Source organism: Spinacia oleracea, chromosome 4, assembly GCF_020520425.1.
Source record: "Spinacia oleracea cultivar Varoflay chromosome 4, BTI_SOV_V1, whole genome shotgun sequence".
NCBI classification, from domain to species: Eukaryota; Viridiplantae; Streptophyta; class Magnoliopsida; order Caryophyllales; family Amaranthaceae; genus Spinacia; species Spinacia oleracea.
Genome location: NC_079490.1, coordinates 185,937,866 through 185,952,862, shown reverse-complemented (window position 1 = coordinate 185,952,862; position 14,997 = coordinate 185,937,866). Strand labels below are relative to the sequence as shown.

Here is a 14,997-nt window from a genome sequence, read left to right as displayed (position 1 = left end):
AGGAGGCTTAACTTTGTAATATCCCTGTTTATTGATGGAATATAATCTATGTTTATTGCTGGAATTTTTTTACAAACTGCTCTACTTCATTGCGAAGAAAATTAGATATGTAAACTAGCCGTTAGATTCAAATTTTGCAGTTTAAAAGCAGATTGGGTATTTGGTTCAAGCAAGTTTACAAATAAGTGTATATTATGCAAAAAGTTTATAAATATGTGCATTTGGTGAATTATAAACATGACTTAACGGAGGACTAACGGAAAGTCATAATAGGGGTATTTGGTGAACAGTATGAAAAAAATAGGGGTATACTATGTATTTTGAAACGCGCAGGGGTATTTGGTGAATTTCGTGAAACCTCAGGGGCATTTCATGAAAAAACCGTTAATTTTATACATTATTAGTGATTTTGAAGAAATAAGTTTTACTAAAATGAAAAAATTAATCACTTAAGAAATAGATAACTTTTACATATATAAGCTTAACTTTTAAGCATTTTGAGTTATCTTTTACTTCGGTGTACAATATTTATTGTACACCCATTGTAAAAAAGAATTTGTGTAAAAAAAAATCATTTTCCTAATATGAGAATTTTGATAAGAGTGCAAAGATTATAAATAAATATAATTTTCTTTATTTAAATAAAAAAAAATAGAGAAATCTCAATGCACATTAATTAGTCGTAATAAACGTGCAAAAGACCAAACTTAAAGAACAAAAAGAAAAACGGAGGGAGTATAACCCTAAGTCACTCTTATATAAAGGGAAAATAATATCTAGAATTCAAACTTTTACGAATATGATTGTAAACCATAAAAATTCAAACCTGCAAAATAAATTTAAAGAGGCAAAAGAATATGGAATATATAATTTTATTGATGTTTTTGAGATTACAATTCTCGTAACTCTCTTGATTCTTCTCTTCTAGGGTTTGTAATACTAAGGTCTGATCGACTTATTCCAGTACTACATACCTACAATTTGATAGTAGGGAGGTGATGGGTCTTTGTGACTTATTCCATCTGAGCCTGACGAAACCCTAATAGAACTTCTTGTATAGGAAAGTTGAGAGTCCTATTAGATTAAAATTCCCTAAATCTTTAAAATATTATTTTTTTATTGAGATATAAGTGACACCACAATTTTACAAAATTTAGGTGTTTACAATGATCTAGTGTGACAAGTTTGGAATTGAGGATTTGACTATCGATCTCACTTACACTCTACTCTTCTCCATTTGTGTGTTTTACCATTTTTATACTCAGATATTACTCAAATGGTTGTTTCTAGTGCCAGAGCTTTCTTCCTCAGGTAAAATAAATACGGACTACTTTGTAAATTATGTTCTCGAACTTACTTGATTATCTCCTCCGCAATCTCCACCTCTTTTTATACTACTGCTTAATTAATCATCGAAATTGACTATGAATTATTTTATTAAGAAAGTTTCAATCTTTTTTTGCCAAAAACCCCATTTCATGATTTGTTCCTTCTCTTATTTTGCAGAGTCCCCCGACCTTGGAAATATTCAAATTCGTTTGCTACTCGCAATTTAACGAACCAATTTCAGGTAATTGTTGCTATTTATTGATTGATTTATGGCTATTTTAGTTATTATTCATATATTTTGATATGAAAAAGTAGTTATGAACATTTTAGAGGGTTGTGGGTTTGAATTTGATACCCATGATTGAAATTTTATCATGTATTGAATTTGGGTAAATGGGATTATTTTCTTATTGTCTTAACTTGAGCAATATTGTAATATTGTATTCAGGGATACCATTGTTATCATGGTTTAAGCTATGCTAGCAAACCAAGTGATTGTTATATGGGTTGGAACAAAAAGAGGAAAACAGTTAATCCTGTTTGGAGGCCAATGAGTACTCAATCTACTTCAAATGAGGGTAGGTTTTTCAGCATTTGGTATACCTGAAATCTCTCTTTTTCTAATAAAAGCTTGTCAATTTGCATCAATTGCTGTTAGTTTTATTGTTATTTCTTTTGGAAAAATACAAATTTGAAATTAGCCAAGGCTTGATGGCCATTAGGTCTTTTATAAGGACTAAGATTTTGCAAATCAGCCTTGAATCCTTGATCTCATAATTTTTTACATATAAAGTGAGTGTTCCTCAATTTTGGGTGGTTATGACTTGTGAAAAAAAAGATGTAAAGAATATTTATATTCAATGTTCATTATATGATATTTTTAACCTTCAGTTCATCAGTAAGATTATCCCAAACCTTAGACTAATGTAATAATGTTGTCTATATTTCTCGTTTTCTAATACAACTTATACAAGCTCTGAGGGAATAGGGCGATAAAGATGTGATTTTTAAGGATTTGAAATGTTAACCTCAGCAAGTACTATACTTTCCAATTAGGATATCTTGACAGACTTTTTTTTTTTTTTTTTCCCGCCTTTTTCTGGAGCACACTGGGTATTTTGTTGGATGCCTCTCATCAAACAAACGCATACTCCCCCTTTATACCAAGCATTTGTTATGTGAATCTAGAATATCTGACAAAAGATATTTATTTTGGTTTTCCTTACCATTTAAGACCTTCCTAAAGTGCTATACAGACATTAAGGAGTTAACAGCCTGTAGATTCTAACCTTGAAATTCTACATTAGTCAAATAATAGGCTACTGTCTGCGTGAATGCGTGATGCTCAAGCTGTTTCACGTGTCTTGCTGCTAGCTGGAAGGTTAATATGTACTTAGCCTTACTCCTGTCAAGCTGAAAGTAATAGAACTCAATACTCTTAGAAGTCTTATACTACGTAATTATTTTTACAATAAATTAAGATTATCATGAATTCGCAGACTGCTTATTAGTAATATCATGAGTCTCATGACTAAGTCTGAAAATATTGACAACATGAACAAAGTGAACATGAGAAGTGTGTTCTATCTGTAGTGGGGGCAGTAGCTGATTCAACAATCTCTTCTTCATCCATGCAAGCTGAAAAGGAAGTTGGTGAAGTTGAAGCAGTCCAGGTTAGTCCTGGTTCTGCTTCACAAAATAACTTTGGAGTTGCAGATGTTGGGAAAATGTCAACTACAAGCGAGAAGAAACTTTCTGTTTCTGTTGAGGTTGGACTTCTGCTTCTGCTTCTGTTTTTTCATTTGTGCTTACTACATGGTGGGAAATTCCATGTAATCTTAAGAGGTCATGCTTCATACTGGTCACATCTGTAGCATTTTGATCTGAGAGCAAGCTAAGAAAGTCTCATTTGGGAAATGCTATGTATTATTTTCTCAATTTTGGACATGACTGAGAGGTCGTCCTGCAGCTCATATTCTAGCTGGCTGGAAAGGTTCCTTTTATTTACCTTTGATCAGTGTATTATTGTGTATATATGATATGCAAATTGAAATGATACTAATCCATAATCATACTATACAATACTAATGTGTCAGATGTTTAGTCATGATATCCTTTTTGACACAAGAGCAAGCTAAGAAAGTCTCAGTTTTTTATTTAGTTTCTTTTCATCATTGTATTAATAATCTGTAGATTGAAAAGGTTATTTTCTATGTCTACTACAATATTAGTACGATATGTTTGTTAAAAATTCACTTTTCTTGTGAAAGATTGATGCAGCCTGTCCGTTGTTGCACTAGTTTATCGTTAGTTAGCAAAAGCTGCAAAATTTATGATCTTTTTGCTTGTCAGATTGATTTAGAGCATATTTACCACTCCGGTGTTTAAGTTGTTGTGGCTTTATATAGAGTAAGAGCTAGTAGGTTGCTGGACAAAGGTAAAGGCTTAAAACTATCTCTTTTTTTTCCCCTTTCTGGAAAATCTATACGTCTCCTGAGTCCTGATCAAGCTACTTATTGTATATTGTTTTGAAGGAATTGAATATTTTTTTACTCTCTACTTCAAGTTTGGTCCTTGGGATTGTAGATTTGTAGAAAGTAGACATGTCCAGTAAACAATGCATCTGCATTTAGAATTCTGATTTTTGGATAGTTTTGAAAAAAGAAAGCGTGAAATATACTTCCTCCATCCCTTTACTATTGCAACATGTAGGGAATGCCCAAGAGTTTAAGGAGCCCGTGTGATGAGAAGAGAGATAGAGAAATAAAAAGAGGGACTTATGTGATAAATAGTGAGATAGAGAGAAATCATATGCAAATTAGGAAATGGTGCTTATGCAGAACCTAATAGTAGCTCTTGATTAAGGCCCAAATTTTGTCTTGGTAACATGTTTTGAGAAAAGTAAAATTTTGAAGTTTTCTTTATGTGCTATTCTGTATGATATAATGACAAAGTTGGTCTTCCTCGAACATGTTCTTCAGTTTTTGCTTCTGTTTGTCTTGGTTCTTGACGAGTTGTCTTATATTGTTACAGGTAGGTGCTTCTGTCATGCGGTTCATCGGACTAAAAGAGTAATGACATTAGCAGCTTATCTCTTTTCACTTTGATAGGAGTTTATTGAATAAGCCTTGGAAAGTTACAAGCTAGTTGTTCTATCTGCCTTCTCCTAATGTTGCTGCCTCGTGCGATTCCCATTGCAGTTTATCTTTGCGGAAAGGGATTGAAGAGGAAATGGGAGTCAAATTAAGATTTCCATCATCAAAACAGGAGGATTCTATAGGTATATTGCTTGGAAGTTTATTTTTACCATTACACACTACTCCCTCCGTATTTTATTAAATGGTGCACTTTCCTAAAGCGGCCGTATTTTATTAAATGACGCACTTTCCATTTTTGATATGCTTTCACATTTTAATAATATATCTCTCTCCTCTCATGGTCCCCACACTCACCTATTTTATTATTTCTTCCTTACCTTTACAGTCCTTGTATAATTTAATACCCCCATTATCTTTTATTACAATTGTTTATTTCCCATTTACCCCACTTCTGTCTTATTTTAATAAAATCAAATCACACTCCTTAAACTTTGTGCCGGTCAAAGTGTACCATTTAAAAAAACGGAGGGAGTACCTAATACTTGTTTTCTTTTTTTTCTTCATGCTCATATTTAAGAACCTCTAGCTTCGTCTGTTCCCTTGTTCTGATTTTCTTCATCAATGTCTTGCTTGGTGCTTAATATGCAAAATTACATTGAAGACGAGGTTTTTTTTCCCTTTATAAAATTCTTACCTTTCAGTTGCCTCTTTATCTTGCACCTACCAGGTGGCATTTACATTCTGTTGATTTTTCTGTGGCTGCCTAATTGAGCTATCTTGCTCATAATATTTTTTTAGGTAATATCAAAAACTTAAAATTATGTTTCATGGTTTATAATTCTATTCGCTGTGAGCCTGTGACTTTGACCTCCCAATACCCCGCCCTTAGTAGGATTCATAATCCATGGGAAGAGTGTGTCAGCTTTCTAATGCCATCTAAGAAATAAGTGTAAACTGGAACAAAAATAATCTTAAGTAGTACAAGAGCAGTTGAAGATAGAAGAAAGCTACTACAACACTTACTAATCTGTCAAATTCAATCTTTTCAAAAGTAAGCTGCTTACACCATTGAAACAGCTTCATATGCAAAATAAATTTACACAACTATCTTGTGTATCTAGTTGTACACTTTAGGAATTTGTCCTGATGTACTTGAGTTCAAATACACTGCTGAAATATTATGTGAAGTTGAATCAATTAGACTATCAAATATAGAAGAAAGCTTTGTACTTTCTTGAACAAACTGCTGATAAGTTCTGAAATATTGAACAATCTTATAATCTTATGGTAGACAAAGAGTACAAAGATTCTTACTGGCTCTTGTACAGAAGCAAGCGATCTATCATTTTCATTTTCTTTTTCTCTCTGCCAAGATAGCTCGTCAGCACTTTTGCATTCGAACTTTTAGTTGACATCTTTTCTTCAAATTAATGGTAGTTCGTGGAGTTTTAGATTTTTGCTAATCGTGCCTTGCTTTTCATCACATTCTTTCGCCTACTTTTAAACTGGAATCCATTTGATTAAGCTTTGATATGGAGGTTTGTTTATAAAAGAGATGTGTAATATTGTTTAAGCATTTCTATGCTTCTAGCAGCGTACGTCTTCTCTTGAATTGTACACAAATAGTTCTTTTCCTAAAGATACCTCTATTCTTCGTGTAAACATGTAATGTCTACAATTCTGCATTTTTTCATTTTTCATTTTTCATTTTTATGAGCTGACAATTATCCTTGTTTCAGTAATTAAAGGTGACTCCATGGATGTAATTACCAAAGCTTCAGAAAAAATCCAGGCTATAATTGATGAGGTAAGTTTCTTGTCACCAAATGCTCATTGTCTGGAAAATGCTTTTTTGGTTGCAAGGAAATAGCTATTTTACAGCACTGAGAATTACGTATTCGTTGATCATTTGAAGAAATTCTTTTCCTAGATTCTACTTTCTTGATGTCCAGAGGAATACTAAATAAGTAATAACCACCTCTAATAATTTCTTGCTTACCTGATGATATGTGTGGAAAATCAGTGATTTCTCCTGGTAAAATTCTTTGTGTCGGCTCATGGAAAGTCTCATTGGTTTAAGGCAATGTTTGGCTATGTCTTGTTTCCTTGTTCTTCGTGTTTCATTTTGCATATCTACGGACCTCGTGCTTGGCCAAAAGTTCAGTGTTATGATAATCATCATCGAAGTTGCAACTTTAGGACACTAAAGGTTTTATGTATGTGTTTGTCTTCCACACCTCTATAGTGATTCAACAATTGTCTAGACAACGTAAAAGGTAGAACATTTGATTTCCAAAAACCATTAACCATTATGTGCAGAATATTTGGGTCGACATTTGTTTCTCCTTCTAGGTTGTTTTTCCTATCATTTTTCTGCACTCTATACTATATAGATAGATGCAATGATACCAAATGCTTTTGCCTTATCATTTTGGTGCCAGTCATAAACACTGTTATTTGAGTTGAGTAAATCAGTTTACTGTTAAGTACTTAAGTTGCATGGATTGTATTTCACAGTTTTAATTTGTTAGGATGGATATTAGTTGTAAAAGTTCACCTAATGCAACGAGACATTTACATCGTGAACACGCAACAAGTAACACGCAAGTTGCATCATTTCCTTTTTTTTGATGACAGGCTGTTAAGAGTCCATCTCTTAATCACTCTCACTTCATCTCGCTCCCATTAGCCATACACACTGAACTAATTGATAAGCTCACCAGATTTCAGTCCACCATATTGGGATGCAATGATTCAAAAGATGCAGATGGTCATGGGACTATGGATGTTAATTCAAGTAACGAAGCATCAGAAGATGAAGGAAAAAGTGATAAACTTGTAAAAGCACCAGATGTTCCTGTCAAACTTAAAGTTGATGAAACGGACAATGGTAAAGCGGATACAAAGAGCATTACTCTTGTAAGCTATGCACCCAAAGCGACTGGTATGAAATTCTTGTTTACCTCCCAGATTTCTGCTTAATGCATCAACATGACTTCTATATTAGGTTTAAACAAATTACTATTTAATCTTAGTCTGGACAAGAAATATATGTTTGTTTTTATTCTGCTTCCCCCTCTTCTGCATTTTGTTTCTTTTCCTATATAATTTCTGTAGTAGGCAAATCTCGAAACCCCACGCTTAAAGTTGTCTCTTCCACCTCACACCACATTAAGTATAGAGCTTTCTCATGGGAATAATAATAATTATTCTAGCTATTTCCAGATACTTAAAGGAGTCAAAGAAATCTTCAGAAGATCAATGCAATTGTATACTCATTTAGTTTTCAGATTTATCTGATCAAGGATCAGTAACTCTGTATTTTTTGGTTTTTGGTTGGTAATGGACTAAATTAAAAATGGCTAATTGAAGTGTTTGCATTTTTGTTTATCTTTCTGCATTGAATTAAGGATTGGAAACAGCCTCTTTGTTATCTTAAAGGTAAGCCTACCTACATTCGACCTCCTACCTTACCATGGGTGGTAGCCTGTTTAGAGAGGAATTTGGATAATATTGATGTAAACTCAGTCTTATCCATTGACAACTTGAAATCATAGACATGTATCAACTTTAGACCTGGTTATTGGACAGGGTAGCCCAATGGGTATAGCCGTATAGGGTTTGGGTCATGTTAATAAGGTTCTTATTGGGTAGGGCTCTCATTGAACATGACTTTTATTGGACAGGGTCAATATAGAGCCAAACTTATAACCCATTAATTTTGAAGACTAAAATAGTTATGATAAAAATATGGATAGTTTCGTATTAACTTGTATTCGCATACGACTTTTTTTTTTCATTTTTCCTTGTTCGTTTATTGACCTGCCCACTATCGGCCGTTCGGCCCGCTATTGACCCGCTAAAATTGACCCTTTCATTACCCGACCTGTTTTGACCCGCACCAACCTTGACCCAACCCGCCCAATAACCAGGCCTAATCAGCTTGTATCGTTATGTCTTCTTTGATGTCTCTGTACTCTTTTCTTGGCAGGGTTTGGGATAGACAAAACTATATTTATCAAACCAAAAACATTTCACTTGACTGTTGTAATGCTGAAGTTATGGAATAAAGAACGCGTCCTTGCAGCTAAGGAGGTTTTGCAGGTATTCTCTGTTGAACTTATTTTGATTGTTTTCTTATAAAGACTATTGTGTAACACAATGTTTTTTGTGATCTTATCCAGAATGTCTCCTCTGAACTAATGAAGGTGTTGGACAATCGACCTTTGTTTGTTAGACTTAAAGGGCTGGTAAGACTCATTCTGACTGGGAATATAGATTGAATCTAATGAATATAGTATCATGTTTTGAATTTATGCTCCGTTTGGTAGTGCGTAAAACAGTTTTCCTCTATTTTCAATTTTACATTGTTTGGTTTGCAAAGGAGTGTAAAACCATTTTCCGTATGAGTAAAATTGCTCTCCCGATGATGGAAAACCATTTTCACTTCAAAATAAAGGGGAAATTGTTTTCCTTCCTTCTCTTATCTCTCTTGTACACTCCTCTCACTACATGCTTACTTTCCCTTTCATTTTCTTTCCGTTTCATCATTTTTCTTACATGGAACCAAACAACGGAAAACTAATTTTGGAATTGTGTAGAATCATTCTACACTGAAAATGTTTTACACCCAACCAAACAGAGCCTTAAACTAGTCTGCAATAGTTTTGAAAGAGAGACTTTCTCTATCTGATGTTGCTTTCTTCACCGAGTCCTCATCGGTGATTGGGTTTCTCTATGCCTTTCTTTTCCTCACAGCACCATATGTATTAGTCCTTGTACTATTTATATCTCTATGTTTTTTTTTATCATTTAAGTAACCCTGATTTGATTCCAGGATTGCATGAGAGGATCCCGGAGTAAAGCTCAAGTTCTTTATGCTCCTGTTGAAGAAATAGGCAACGATGGGCGACTTCTTCGTGCATGTCGTATCCAATTACTACTAATTTTATTTTCCATTCGTTAAACAAAGATTTATGCATTAGAATAAAGCTCAATGATCTTTCACTTGGCAACTTCTTATTTACCTATAAAAATGCTTTAGTATTTCCTCAGCTTTTATAGAAATCATCAAAGATGCGTATGTCAAAGCTGGGCTAGTTCTTGAGAAAGATGCAAAGGAAAAGTTAAAGGTAAATTGTCTTATTCCCGGTCTTTCCTGCTTAATTTTTGCTTACCTTCTGGTTTTGACAACAATATTCCAGTGCTCGTTACAAATCTGTTTTCTTGTGTGATTATATGTAAATGTATTTCAGTTTCCTTTTCCGAAAGCATCCTGAGTTTTTTGTGACCATCTTTTGAACTGTAATCAAAAGTAGAATGCTAAGGCACATCAATGTTTGAGATCAGAACTTACTGATACTTAAGTTTCAGAAAACATGAAGAAATGATTCATATGCAGTGAAAGAGAGAGTGAAAGAGAGCTTTTAAGTTCGATAAATTACTAATTTCTTTTGATGACCCTAATTTGAATCACTCTTTTATTGTACTTTCTGGGCAGACATATCCTGTCAAAATGTCCACTTTGGGGTTAAATGACAGTCACCAATCCTAAATTGGACACTTCGAGTTGAACAAAGAGAGTCTGTATATGTCATAATTATCATGAGACCGTGTTATGTATTGATTAAGCGCGCACTCTTCATAAAACTCATGAGAATTGAGGAGAATGTGTTTGCTACATGACTTTTTTTTGTTCTTTGTTGCATCTCTATTGACTGCATGTGGACCTTAATTGCCTCAATCAGTCTGATATATCTGTGGAATTTCTTGTTGATGACAAAGCTTCACATTTAACCATTGCCTGTATTTTGGTAATGCATTACTTCCTCTGTTCCTGAATATTTGCAACGGTTTAACTGCCAATACACTGATTTTGACCGTAACTATATGCAATTATACATTAGTAAAAACTTTAATTGATATTTGAAAAGCATACATTAAGGCCCTGTTCTTCTGAGCTTTATTTGGCGCAACTGAAATGAACTGAACGAAACTGAATATAGCTGAATGGAGCTGAAGTAACTGAATTGAACTGAACTGAATGGAACTGAACTGAACGGAACTGAAACTAAGTCCAAAAGAGCAAGGCCTAAGACTAATCCAATAACATTTGATTTTTATATAGCATATTTTGATATTAGTAAGAAATTTTGGTCAAAGTTAATGTAAATATAAGACAAAAGTCAAATTGTTGCAAATATTCAGGAACAGTGGGGGTATATTCACGCTCACTTATGTAACCGTTGTGTATCTTTCTGCCCTGCCACAGACTATTGACTATGCAATTAGGTTAATATTTCACTAATAGTAACATCCTTGCTTCTTAAACTGCAGTTGCATGCTACTGTGATGAACACAACACAGAGGAAAGGAGTAAACAGGAAGAAACATAGAAAGGGGAAAGACACCTTTGATGCCACAGAAATTTTCAAGCAGTTTGGGTCAGAACCATGGGGTGATTATCACATTCGTGAAGCTCATCTTTCACAAAGGTTTTTGTATGATGAAAATGGTTACTACCATTGCTGTACTTCTATACAGTTACCGGAGGTCACTGAAGTTCCTGTTACCGGCGCCACTCCGGTTGAGTCAGTAAAAGGTTCCGCAGCAGAGAGTGTATAATAATCTTCTTCCTTAGCACACATCGGGCCTGTTTGGTAACTGACTTTTTTACTGGCTTTTTCATTGGCTTTTGGCTTTTTTATTTGGTCAAATAGCCAATAATTGTTTTGATAATGGCTTTTTCCTTGGCTGAAAAGATGGTTTTTCCGCGAAAACTCAAAAGAGTAGTTTTTTACACTGGTTGTTGACTTTTTTCATTTTGGAAATTATATTTTGTGTGAAACAGCTAGTAGCCAACAACCAACTTTACCAAACACATTTTAGGAAAATCTACCGCCAAACAGCCAACACTAACAAGCAATTTAGAAGGTGGACCATGGTGCACATAGAGCTACGTGCACCAAAAGAACACAATATATAATTGAAAGAACATCTGGTTACGAGAAAAGAACATGAGTAAGCCAAGTGAAATAACCATCGGCCAACAACCAATTGTTAAATGGGCTCATCATGTGTAATAAAATTAATTTGGCCTTGTTTGGCAAATGGCTTTTTGCTGGCTTTTTGGTTGGCTTTTGGCTGTTGGCTTTTTAATCTGGTCAAACAGCCAAAAAATATGTTTGGTAACTGGCTTTTTAGCTTGCTGAAAAGCCAGCTTTTCCGCCAAAAATGAAAAGCTAGTAACACTAGCTTTTTGGAGTTGGCTTTTGGCTTTTCACTATCTAAATTACTTTTTTGTCCTTGTTTTTTTACTAATTAACTAATAATTAATAATTAATAATTAATAATTAATAATCAATAATTAATAATCAATAATCAGTAATTAATAATTAGTAATTAGTAATTAGTAATTAGTAATTAGTAATTAGTAATTAGTAATTAATAATTAATAATTAATAATTAATAATTAATAATTAATAATTAATAATTAATAATTAATAATTAATAATTAATAATTAATAATTAATAATTAATAATTAATAATTAATAATTAATAATTAATAATTAATAATTAATAATTAATAATTAATAATTAATAATTAAAAGTTAATAATTACGGAGTATTAATTAATGACTATTAACTAACAGTGAATAATTAATTAATAATTAATCATTTATTATTAATGATTAATTAATAATTATTAATTATTATTAATTTAATTATTATTAATTATTAATTATTAATCATTAATCATTGATTATTTATTATTAGTTATTAATTATTACTCCGTAATTATTAATTAAAATAATAATTTATTAATAATATTGCATAAAGTAATTTATGTTTAATTTATATTTTATTTATTTGTAATTACGTTTTACTCCGTACACAATACACAGTATGTATTGAAAAATGAATAAAAGACATTAAATGTCCTTAAATGTCATTTTACATAGCTACAGCCAACAGCCAACAACTGATTTTACCAAACATATTTGTAACCAATCCATAGTCAAACAGCCAACAAAAGCAGCCAACTTGAACAGCCAGTCAAACCAGCCAAGTAAAACAGCCGACAGCCAACAGCCAACAGCCAATTGTCAAACAGGGCCTTTATGTAGAAATTATAGTACATAGTTTTCCATTGTGTATTTATTTAGTTTTTTGTTTTTGTTTTTGTTCTTCTGATTAAAGTTTATTTGTGGGGTTGGGCCCGGTTGGCAAATGACTGGGCCTTTATTATGTGAAACATTTTTAGTCTGTTATTCTGGGCTGGCTTTTAGGTTGTTAATAATATGGTAAAAAAATATGGTCTGTAAAAAGCTAATAGGGGCAGATTGTGGGGTATGTTTCTTCTGGTTTCTACTGATGTCGGTAAATAATCCAAATCTCGTCTCCTTTCCACAGTTAAAAACGCATACTCCGTACAAACTGACACTTTGATGTTGATTTTGGAGGACTACACTTTGATGTCCTTTCATCCTTGTTCCATCTTCAAACGTCTTGTGAGTTGAGTACTTTACTATCTTTGGAGGTACTCTCGTCTTGATCTATGGGACACAAATGCATATTTAAAATAAATAACATTATATTCAAAAAAAAAAAAAAAACATGGAGTTTGTGATAAAAAAAAAATACGTACGTAGTGTTCTCTTCACCTGGATTTCATTTATCTTATTGGCCCTAAACTTATCTTATTTTATCTTATCTTATCTTATTGACCCTTATCTTATCTTATTAGCCCTGAATTTATCTTATCTTATCTTATTGACCCTGAACTTATCTTATCTTATCTTATTGGCCCTGAACTTATCTTATTTTATATCTTATCTTATTGGACCTTATTTTATCTTATCTTATCTTATTAGACCTGAAATAAGTGAAAATAAGGTGAATAGAACAGAGTCGTAGTAGTTATTGATTAGGTAGTAGAGACTAGAGAGATATATGTCTATTATTTCTTCAGTTTTCTTTTAGTTGTACTCCGTAACTTTCTTTTTTAGTTACAATTGTTAGAGTAGTCTTTATAAATGGTGAGTTTTTGTTGTTGGAAATTGTCCCATATTGATAGAGTGAAGATGAAAGGAGTTATTTATATTAGTAGACTAGACCACCTTTTATGTTTGAATAGAAGTGGGTCTACTAGTTAGGCTAATGTGTACTTTGGGCTTGGAAGTGCTTGTGGTGGGCTATTAATATTACTATATATTAATAGTCAAGATTATTGATTTGCTACAATTAATCTACCTATCTACTTGCATTGCAAAAATTGGGTCCGTTTGGTTGAGGGTCGTTTGGTTGATCTTGTGAAATGGAATTTTCTAAGAAGACATTTTTTCCATGTATAAGCATTTCATTAGGGCTCCGTTTGGTAGGGCGTAAAACGTTTTCATTGTAAAATGATTTTCCATGGAAAACATTTTTCAAGGGAAAGCACAATTTCAAACTAGTTTTTCTTTGTTTGGTAACTTAAAGGAAAAGGGAGAAAATGGTGAAGACTGTGGGGGAGAAAGGAGAGGGAGGTAAGGAGAAAAGAAGGAAAAGTGTTTTCCCTCCATTTCAAATGGAAAATGGTTTTCCACCTTTGAGGGAGTCATGGAAAATTGTTTTCCATCCCTTATCCAACCAAACAACGTAAAATGATTGAAAAGGGGAAAATCGTTTTCCATGAAAACGTTTTACGCCCTACCAAACGGAGCCTAGAAGCGTGTGATGTTGTTTAGTTAAATATAGTAAAATAATTCTCATAGGAATTTCCACTTAACAGAGAAACCAAAATAAGCAACTTCTTCTATTTCGCAGAATGTGTGAATTTTCATGTTTTTGTCAACCAAACTATCCTACAATGTTCATTACAAACTTTTATATAAGGCGGTCTTACACAAATAAGATCATCTTGGTGTCATATAAATTAAGCAATGAAATCAATTAGTTAAGCACTAGAACTAATTAGTTAGTCACTAGAATCAATTAGTTAAACAATGGAACAATTAGTTACACAATGAAACAAATTAGTTAAGCAATGAAAGTGGTCTTTCCGGTAAGGCGGTCTTACACAAAAGTTGTCGAATATTCATTCTTCCACTTCCTAAAAAGTCATAATTCATGGTTTTTCATACCAACCAAACATCAACTGGAGTACTTCCTTTTAAATCTTGACCAACTGTTTTTTTTAGGGAAAGATATCTTGATGTTTGTACTTCATATTTTATTAATTTTATTCAATTTCCACCCAAAAGAGAATATAACCAATTATAGGTCTATAGTACCTGGATTAGACATACTCCCCCCGTCCCTTAATACTCGACCTGTTTTGACTGGACACGTTTGCCAATGCACAACTTTGACCACCAATTTATTTAACTGCATAAAAATATTAATATTTTGAAAATATATACTCCGTATTAAGATGAAGCCAACAATATATTATATACTAACATTTGTTTTCATATACTATAAATAAAATAGGGTCAAAGTGAATTATGTGAATAGTGCAAAAAGTCAAAACAGGTCGAGTATTAAGAGACGAATTGAGTAATAATTTCTCATTATAAGATTATATCT

The 14,997-nt window shown here is 32.9% G+C and overlaps 1 protein-coding gene across 1 annotated transcript; it reads left to right on the top strand.

Annotated features, from left to right (window-relative positions):
* The first annotated feature begins 1,163 nt into the window (after positions 1-1,163).
* LOC110801732 (uncharacterized) lies at positions 1,164-11,231 on the top strand. Its single transcript, XM_056843288.1, has 13 exons — positions 1,164-1,311; positions 1,507-1,570; positions 1,778-1,907; positions 2,923-3,098; positions 4,363-4,400; positions 4,530-4,609; positions 6,167-6,234; positions 7,065-7,371; positions 8,419-8,531; positions 8,612-8,677; positions 9,265-9,355; positions 9,492-9,559; positions 10,764-11,231. Exons 1-13 carry the CDS (start codon positions 1,277-1,279, stop codon positions 11,049-11,051), a joined length of 1,524 nt encoding a protein of 507 aa, XP_056699266.1. The 5' UTR covers positions 1,164-1,276; the 3' UTR covers positions 11,052-11,231.
* The last annotated feature ends 3,766 nt before the right edge of the window (positions 11,232-14,997 follow it).

Coding starts and splice junctions, on each gene's coding strand:
- LOC110801732 (XM_056843288.1), top strand. CDS start 1,277: ATGGTTGTTTCTAGTGCCAGAGCTTTCTTCCTCAG. Junction 8,678..9,264: donor TTGTTAGACTTAAAGGGCTG/GTAAGACTCATT, acceptor ATTTGATTCCAG/GATTGCATGAGAGGATCCCG. Junction 9,356..9,491: donor GCGACTTCTTCGTGCATGTC/GTATCCAATTAC, acceptor CAGCTTTTATAG/AAATCATCAAAGATGCGTAT.